Here is a 9589-nt window from a genome sequence, read left to right on the forward strand (position 1 = left end):
ACTGTAGATGAGATTTATACTCTAAAAAACAACAACAAAGAGTGCGTGGTAAAAAGAAATGCATATTCTAGTTCTTGTCATGAATACACTGTTTTTTATTTCCTTTTTCATATTTTTGCTGTACCATGAAATTACAATTCATAGTCAGACTCATACAGTTTCTATGGAAGGTACACATAAAAGTGTCCAGACAAAGAACAAACATCACCAAAGAAACAAACATTTCCACCAAGAAATATAGAAAGGATTACCTTTTAAGCTAGATAGCAGTTCATCTCAGAATCAGTCAATTTATTCTATCTTTTTCAATAGCTACACTGACAATATTAAAGTAACAAGAGCTTACACTGACATACAGGCTTGTTAAACAATCTTGCCTGACTCTTTAGTCTAGTTGGTGTTAAGAGCAGTATATTGTCTAATACTGTACAACTGGACAGGACAAACATGGACACAATAGACATAGGTTGACAGGTCATATTTACAGTTTGGTGTTTTTGGTGCTTTCCAACTGGTAAACTATTAAGTAAAAGCCTGAAGATTTAGTACACATCAAGAATATTTCATGTGAATTTACATAATGTAAATTGTATGAAGTTTTTAAAATATCAGCTTGTTAAAAGCACTTGTTCACAGTTGGTTTGCCCTAAAATAACAATTTAACATTTACTTCCTCTTTGCTCCAGCTGTACTGTCTTTATAATTTTGAGCTTATTATGAAAACTGACATAAGCTTGAAGTTTTGACCAAAGGTTGATATCATTGATTTGTGCATGGCTTTGTGCAAGTTATTGACAAGGTGCATTTTAATTGAGTAAGTACTATATTCCTTCATTTGAAATACACTCCCTCCAAATTTTACCATTCTTTACGGTTTTGATCAAAAACACAGCATATTTTTAAAATTTTCTTGAAAAATAAAGAAACGGTATACCAATACAATAAATCTTAGAGAGGAAATAATCGATTATGTCAACATTGGTCTTAGTAAATTTTGGTCTGTTCCTCACCCACAGCTATTGTTCAAATCCTTAGATACCTTAAGATCCTCACTTTGGAAAAGTAAATGAATCCATCTTAACCTACGCTGACAAAACAATTTACATTTATCTAAAAGAACATCACATACTATTTCAAGGAAGTACTATAAGCTATTTAGACATCATTAAATATATTAAAATACACAAAGCAGGTATTTTAATATTTGGATCTGGGTTAAAGATCAGGAGCATTTTTTTAAACCAAGAAATAACCCTCTATGTGTGTACATGTGTGTTTTTTTTTTCTTTTTTTCTTTTTCTTCAGTCTAGAATTCTAGTCTAGTCATAGTAATATCCTTCAGGTTTCTTCCCTTTTGTCAGCTATTAAATTCTTCTTAATACATTGTGATTCCTTTAACAGGGTCTGGGGAGAGCATTCTGATACTTGCTGATGTTTCTGGAGGGCTTGGTTCCAAAACTCACTGATGTCCTGGTGGGAGAAAGGTAGGAAGGTGGTGAGTTTGTGAGCGCTCATGATGCAAAACTCTCTCTGGGCCCTTGGTCTTTGCAAGAGCTCGGGGTGCCTTGACAAATCCTCCATGGTGCTTCATGTGTCCCTAGAAGTTATAGTAAGATATGTTCTTTAATTGTCATGTAACTTTCGAATTGCACCGAGATAAGGATTAAAAACTCTTGCGCAACTACATTTTGCCATGTTAAACTGTATGTTCATACTTTTTGATAATAATTATTTAGCTGAATTATTTTAATTCATAATGCCACTCACCTTAAGTCCACTGCGACTTGCATACTCTTTTCCACATTCAGCACAGTGGTAGATTTTTTTCTCTGGCATTGGAGGTGGAAGACTGGGAGTCAGAGATATGCATACAGTTGATTCTGTTCTGTCCATTTCAGTTGCTGTTGTATCTGCTTTATCCTTTGAAGTTGAACTACAGTGAGCTTCCTTTATGGTCTTCTGCATATTTGTGTCACGATCCTCAGTCTCATCCTCATTAGTTTTTTTTACAGTGTCTGATACCATTTCTGCATTAATACTCAAATCTGGAGTTGTCCTTTGTCCATTCTTTGGTGTTTTATGTCTTTTATCTTCTGTCTTTTCTTCCTTAGAGAACTCTTGGGGGATTAATTTAGATTTTTGGAGAAGGCTTTGGTCAGGCTCCTCTAGGTGTACTGTATAAGAAGATGTACTCTCAGATCTCAATGCAAGGAGAGAAGGTGGTGTTGATTCTGGATCTGTTAGAGGAACTCTGGATGCATTATGAGCTTGTATACTGAGAAGATCCTCCAGATTTGATCTGGATCCAGAACAAGGGATAGGTGAGACAGATCTATTTTCACAGTGTTCAGAGTCATTTCTTTGTGGACTTTCTTTCTTCAGTGCAGGGGAGTTTGAAATATTTTTTTCTTCCAAGAAGGCAGTGTTGCTGGAATGTTCAAAAGATAGTTCATCAGTTGCATCAGGGCCAGTTGTTGCCAACACTGATTGGGTGGCAGGGGGGACAAGTGAGTGTGCAGAATCCACTGGAGAAGGTACACTGAGAGAAAGCTCAGGTGGATCAGCTCTGATTGTTGGAGGTGAATGGGGGGTTGGATTCAGGGATGGGTCAGGGCTTAGGTCTAAAGGTGGAATAGGACCCGAGCTAAGTGAAGCTGGTAGGCTGGAGGTTATGGCACATGCTGTAAGAGCAGTACTGACAGCCAGGGATTCAGTATGTCTACAATCCGTAATGGATTGTAGATCATTTAGTAACTGAACATCTGTAGCACTAGGGCTCATCTCTGAAGCAGAGAACTCCATAGACTCGGAATGGGACAAAATATCACATTCTGTTGAGGTATCTGGCATCTGCTCTGGTGGTAGCTGCCCTCCTAAGTGCATGCGGATATGATGTTGTAGCACAAGGGCATTGGTAAACTTCCGTTGACATAAGGGGCAAGAATTCTGTGCACGACTGTTTGGTGGGCGGGCACGGTGTGTGGCAAGGTGTGCTCGAAGGCTTCCTTTAGTTGAGAAGGATCGACCACATAGCTTGCAAGGGAAGGGTCGCTCACCTAAATGAGTAGCCTGGTGCAATCTTAATGCTCTTGGGCAGCTTAGCACCCGCAAGCACACGCTACACTGATTAGGGGCAAGTGTCCCAGCAGAGTGCATAAGTCCCAGGTAGGGTGACTCCTTGCTGAAGAGGGATGATGGTATTTGGATCATAGATGATGGAAGTGAGGTGACCACACTTGTGCTTGTGCTCATTAAACCACTGCTGCTATGGCTTAATGCTTCTGCTATAGTATGGCTGCTGGTAGAAGTCTCCCCAATGGAAGAAACCCATTGTGATTGAGATTGTGGTTCTTTCTCTAGCTTCTCCACCAGTCTCTGCAGCTTCGATGTGTCTGAGGTTGGTGTTGAGATGGATGGGGTAGTGGATGATGCTGTGAACGGGAATGTGATGTGTTGTTGTGGGGATGGCAGGAAGGATCCAGATGAAGTTGTTGGCCTGAGAAACCCATGGCCTGCATGATGCTGAGCTGAAGATGTTGGGAAGAAGATTTTGGGTAAATTGGCAAGCTGTGAGTAAGCAGAATGGGGAAGCAGAGTAGGTATTGGTGGGGTGTTCTCATCAAAGCGTTTCACTCCTTTATAAACACCAGCAATTGAGGAGGTGGATGTGGCAGGGGCTGAGAGAAGGGTGGAGGCCAGAGAGGAAGATGATGAGGATGTGATTGAGGAGGTAGTGGATGTCGAGGCTGCAGCAGCCGCAGCAGCAGCGGCACGATTTAGTTGAAGGAGAGAGTGTGCAGTGGTAAGCAGTGCCAAATCAATACTAGGAGGAAGAGATGAGGTTGTGGCACGTGTTGAGGCAGTAGATCCCTCAAGATTGTTCCCACGCAGATCATCCTCTTGCTGTTTTTGATGCCTCTGAGTAGCATTTGTATTGGTGGAGGTGATTTGTGCATTTGGTTGCATTTGTGCTGACCCTCCCATTGATCCCCCAGTTACAGATGCAAAAAGCGAACAGGGAAACAATGAAAAAGAGAGTTCAGGGTTTTGCTCACGATGCCGCAAGAAGTGGACCTTGAGGTTCCCTCGTGTGGTGAATCGACTGAAACATACAGGACACTGGTAAGGACGCTCCCCTGTGTGTGAACGCAAGTGTATTTGCAGGGATGAATCACTGCTGAAGAGTTTCCGACAAAATCGGCATGCATGCTGCATACGCCCTGACATTGAGACAGTTGTACCTCCTTGAGCAGAGAGTTTTGGATCCTGTGAGGGGGCTGAAGGGACAGAAACTGCTGGTATAGATTGGTTTGGGAAGGTCACACCACTGTGTCCACTAGCTCCTGTGGTGGATGACTTTTGGGATGGAAGGCCAAGAGAAAGTGTGAGTGGATAGTTTGAGGCAGCAGCTGTAGACATTGATGAGGATGTGGACGCACTTGTGTGACTGGTGAAGCTTGCTGGAGTAACTATGCCGCTGTCATACTGTGCTTTATGGGGGCGTAAGACATTCAAGAGAGGGTGGGTATGTTTGGAGGACTTAGAGGTGGGCTGAGGGGGTAGAAGGGATGAGAAACAGGCCAAAAGAGGAGCCACAGAGGTAGGGGGAGGGGATGACTTTGGTCGGGAAGGTCTGGGGTAGTTAACAGAACCTTTTAAACAGAGCTGTGGCAGAGATGGTAGTGTAAATGGTTTTGAATCCACTTCACAAGATCCTCCTCCTCCCAATCTCAGTACTTGCCTACAGATTTCTTCAGTCATCTGCATCTGATGAATTTGCCTCTGCTGCAGCACACGTAGCTCCTCCAAGATGAAAGCAATACTGACGGGTGCGCATGCTGGGGCTGAGGGGACTGTGCTTGGACTGGAAGAGGGTGTAACTGGACTTGGAGGACCCTGAGGCACAGAACTAGGGCTTCCAGGGTGTGGAGGCACACAGAGAGAAGCAGCAGCTGAGGAGGATGAACAGGAGGTTGTGGTTGCTGACACACCTAACTTTGGAGAAGCCATGGGTAAGTGAGTGTGGTTGTGGGTAGAGAGCACAGTTGGTGCAGTGGTAGTGATACACTGATTAGTAGAATGGGATGGGATATCAGAAATTTGGAAAAGATGAGACTCTTTGAAGTCTGAAGGAAATTGTATGGGTTGGCTAGGGATGTGAACAACAGGATGGCTGGCTCTAGGCAGAGAAGGTGTTGTGAGCCTCTCAACTTTTGTGCCTGGGTTTGAGGAAGATTGGTGGCTTTGAGTTGTTGATTGTGAAGAAGAGCAGGAAGAGTTCTTTGCAAGAGTAGAGGTGAGGGACTTCACTGCCAATTGCTCCTCTAAGAAATCAGAGAAAAACTATTTTTGCAACAATTTATGCCATGCAAATAATTGATTATCGTACTTCTGATACTGCTAGTCTAATGTTTCTAAAGCAAGTTCAATAAGGTGCAAGGGAAAAAATGGTACCTATTCAGGAATTTCTTTGATATTTAATAGATTGTTTAATTTATATATTTATGCATAGGTACACATATATTATTTTAATGCAGATTAGACCAATAAAGGTAGCCACCACCATATTTATTTATGAATATAGTTGTCAATAGAACATACTGTTTAAACAGTCATTCTAAATGTATTATTTTAATACAATTAATGTATTACATAGAGTAATTTAAATTAGTGAGTCGGAATTGAGTAAAGAGAAAATAGATTGTATAGATTATATTACACAATTCATTTTGGAATTGAATTTATATTTTTTTTTTGCCACATTATTATTGTCATTGGACTTGTGAAGCTGATAAACCTTTTAGGCTTACAAATCTCCCAACCAAATTTCTAACCTTAAGTACTTTATTAAAGCTGCGGTAGGTAACTTTTGACGCTCTAGCGGTTAATAAACAGAACTGCTTGCGTCTTGCGGAAGAACATTGTAGCCGGAACTACTTCTCTCTGTTTATGTCTATGAAGAATCACAAAGGTACTGGGTTACTCCGCCGCGGTACCCCGAAGCAATCTAAAATAGTCTGAATATAAACACTTATTCAGGACAAGCTAAAAACACGGTTTGGAAAATGGATTCATGGTGTACTCGCTTATTATATACATTTTTCCACATTTTGAACACAAACAAAGTTACGGACCGCAGCTCTGATTGGTTGCTTCTTAGCGGGAGTGATAGTATTCCTGCAAATGGCAATAGGACCACTGGGAGGAGCCAGAGGAGCTTGATTTTTTTCACAGATTATCTGTCTCATATTCTACTGTCAGGACATAATGACAGGTTTAACAAATATCTAAAAAAATACATTTTTACAAAAGTTACCTACTGCAGCTTTAATACTTAATTTTCTTTAGGTTGTTGTCATCTTTATTGTTTTTCAATTGTTTCTACTCATTGCTTACACAAACATCACTAAGGAAACATAACATACAGGATGGGGAGTTTATCTCTGGCTGACCTTTTTAGTAATACTGTATTTGTATTAAAGACCAAACAAAGTGTAGTATTGCTCTTCTAACAAAGGCTCCCATAAATGCCACCTACTGTGCCACTTAAACTCTCATTATCATTACCCTTCAACAAACATCTTTTTAATATTAATAAATGCATCTATCATCTTATCTCATGAATTATAAAGAACATAATGCGTACTGTTCATTTTCACCTCTTTTTTAGCTAGTCCTGTACATTGCTCTGTACATCATCCTAGACTGCTTTCTCTATCCCCTCACTCCCTCTGATCTGAAATCCCATTCCTCAACAGGCTTACAGTTCTTTAGCACTGCTAACAGCAACTTTGTTTCCACAGCAACAATGAACATGGACAATGAATCTCACCACAAAATTCCCAAGCCCCTTCACCAACCCACCTTGTCTGAATAAGTGAATATATATACTATTACATCTCATATATTTAAACAAATCTCCTGTCCTAACTCAGCGAAGCCTGAAAGGTCAGTGAGTCTTAGTGCCATTGTCAACCACTGAAAACAGCAAGATTGCTTAAAATAAGTGACCTACAGCATCAGAGCTATATCCAAAAGACATTATAGTATGAATACAAATTACTTAGAGATGCATACACACTCATGTGCTAGGGAGAGATGAATAAAGTTTCCCGTACTTCAAGAACTCTAGAATTTAAGTCACAGACCAACAAACTTTTATGCATGTACTTCCTGGCAGTTAATGCCTGAGTGCACGACCACAAAGCCTCACAGAGACAATGAAGTCTCATGCCATTCCCGTTAAGGCACTCAAGTGTCTCCTCCTTTTCAGTGTCGTCCACCTTTTTCCACAACCTATTTCTAATTCCCTTTTCAAAATCCAGTGAGGCATATTACACATCCCTGTACCTTTTATGTTCACTTCACTATTTGTTCTTCTTTTTTCTTTTTCTTTTTAAACATAGCCATTCTCGATAGCCATTATATTGTGGGTGGTCTAAATTCCAAGCTTGAGTCGGAAGATAATTGGAAATTCGACGAAAGCTATCGAGATATATTACAGAAAATCCTTTTATTTTTACTTTTTTTTATTTTACCCTTCTTAAAAATGTGATCAGATATTGTAAGCATATGAATCTGTTAATGTCACAGCAAATATCTCGTATGACATTTGCAAAACGGCTCACTGACAGAAACAATGGAGCTCTCTTACTAAACAGTTAAACATTTCTCACCATGTTGAAGTAGCCACGAAGTGTTGAGGATGGGGCTGAAAAAGTGCTGAGGTCTTTTCTGTTTCCGGCGTGACATGATGCAGTGGAAAGTCAATGGCTAATTGTTCCATTGGTTGAAACAGTTTGAAAATCTTTCTCTTTGAACTAAATGACAGTAAATCTCACTGCATCAGTTCTGAGAAACAATCAAAAATCATTTTTTGATTTATATAGATAGCTACAAGGCCAAATGCCAAGTGCATACATGAGCAAGCAATGTCTCATAAGTGAACTAAGCACTTGGCAAACTAAATCTGTGTCTATTCAGTTTCTAACCAAAATCCAAAGACAACTCTCCACCTCCTTTTTCCCTGTTTCTCTCTCAAACACAGTCTCAGCTTGTTCTCTTTGCATTTGCATTCAAATAACGCAGAACACTACCTACTCATGCATATACCCCTCCTTTCCCTTACACCCCAAGTTTTAAGGTGTTCCACTGACCCTTTTTAAGTCTGAGTAGTATTTAATAATTAGACACCAGGTAAGAGCATGAAGGGTTGAGATAAAGTATAAAGTTTAATTTGGTAATCACTGATAGACATTTTTTATTTCATATATATTTAATATATTTTTTATAGCTTATTGCAAAGAATCTCTCAGGAGACCACATGTATTTATAGTTATCCTGTTATATTCTGTTATATTTAATACTGTGTATTATATTTGTTTTATAATGTCATATTCTGATTTTAAACTTTAAACTAATATCATGCATTAAACAGGCCAGCATTAACTTGCAGAGTTTATCATATTTCAGTGGCATCACTATATTAATACAGTTAAGGCCTAATAATAGAATTTAAAACAATATATATTTTGACTGTCTATAATATAGATATGTCCTTTTATTAGTTTTTAGTAGCATAATCTATAAAGATTTCTTTCTTTTTTTTTTTAGAAAACCATAATACATATTTGTACTCAACAGAATTATATATTTCATGTACACCCTTTTATCTCTTCCTTTTTATTTATTTATTTACTATTTATTGATTCAGCTGGCTTTCAAAGCATTTGGTCATGCACACATTCCTTACATATGACACATCATTATATAATCTGTATTAAAACGTCAGATAGCAAGATTTTTTTTAATTAAAATGATATTAATGCCTAAAAACATTGAAATGTTTAGCTTTCATGTCGATAAATGCTAAAATACAGCTCGTAAAATTTTTGTACAAATGTCATAATTACGTCAGCCAAATGCACGCGGAACTACAGCTCTACTGTACGCGCGACCTGTTGCGTCCTCCGGCGCGCTCTATGATCATCATAACCAATTATGATTCATATTTCTTATGACTATATGAAATACTTTGACGTCTTTTACATTTGCAGTGTACTGATTGTAAATGATATAAACACTTACCAGCAGACGATAATCTTTCACGGCTGTTTTCAATATTTGGATAGATTACGTCGTACAGTGTCTGGCTCGTAATATCATCAGTGCTGTTCCGGCATTTTGCCACCGTGATGCGCAGTCGCTTTGACAGCTAAATTATTTATTGCTCTACTGTCGTTAGTACACTGTATATTCTGTTATAGTCGTGACTGATCACTTCTCACCCATTGTTCAGTGTTTGGTTTGATGGTACATTGCGATTTCGTAAAGAGATATTTCGCTATTCCTGTCATTCCCATAGTCCTCCCCTCCCTCGCTGCTCTGCTTCCTTTGTATTTGGTAAAATGGCCCTCTCCCCGGCCTGAGCCTTTGTTGAGCACACTGACGCTGCAGCATCGACGGATGTCTGTCTGTGAGTCTGTCGGTCCAATCCGGACACTGTCTCTGCAGAGTAATTAACGAGCCGTACGACTCATGTTTGTTTTTAACTGCCCCAAAAGCAAGGCCTTTACGGTTCGTTTTCTTT

General features: G+C 39.4%; 1 protein-coding gene across 1 annotated transcript; it reads right to left on the minus strand.

Annotated features, from left to right (window-relative positions):
- Positions 1 to 71: 71 nt before the first annotated feature.
- LOC113044986 (sal-like protein 2) lies at positions 72 to 9075 on the minus strand. The gene is made up of 3 exons (XM_026205045.1): positions 7677 to 9075; positions 1768 to 5324; positions 72 to 1597 (listed from the first exon to the last, which is right to left on the minus strand). Exons 1-3 carry the CDS (start codon positions 7750 to 7752, stop codon positions 1460 to 1462), a joined length of 3771 nt encoding a protein of 1256 aa, XP_026060830.1. The 5' UTR covers positions 7753 to 9075; the 3' UTR covers positions 72 to 1459.
- Between the last annotated feature and the right edge of the window lie 514 nt (positions 9076 to 9589).

The sequence above is a fragment of the Carassius auratus genome, chromosome 27, assembly GCF_003368295.1.
Source record: "Carassius auratus strain Wakin chromosome 27, ASM336829v1, whole genome shotgun sequence".
NCBI classification, from domain to species: Eukaryota; Metazoa; Chordata; class Actinopteri; order Cypriniformes; family Cyprinidae; genus Carassius; species Carassius auratus.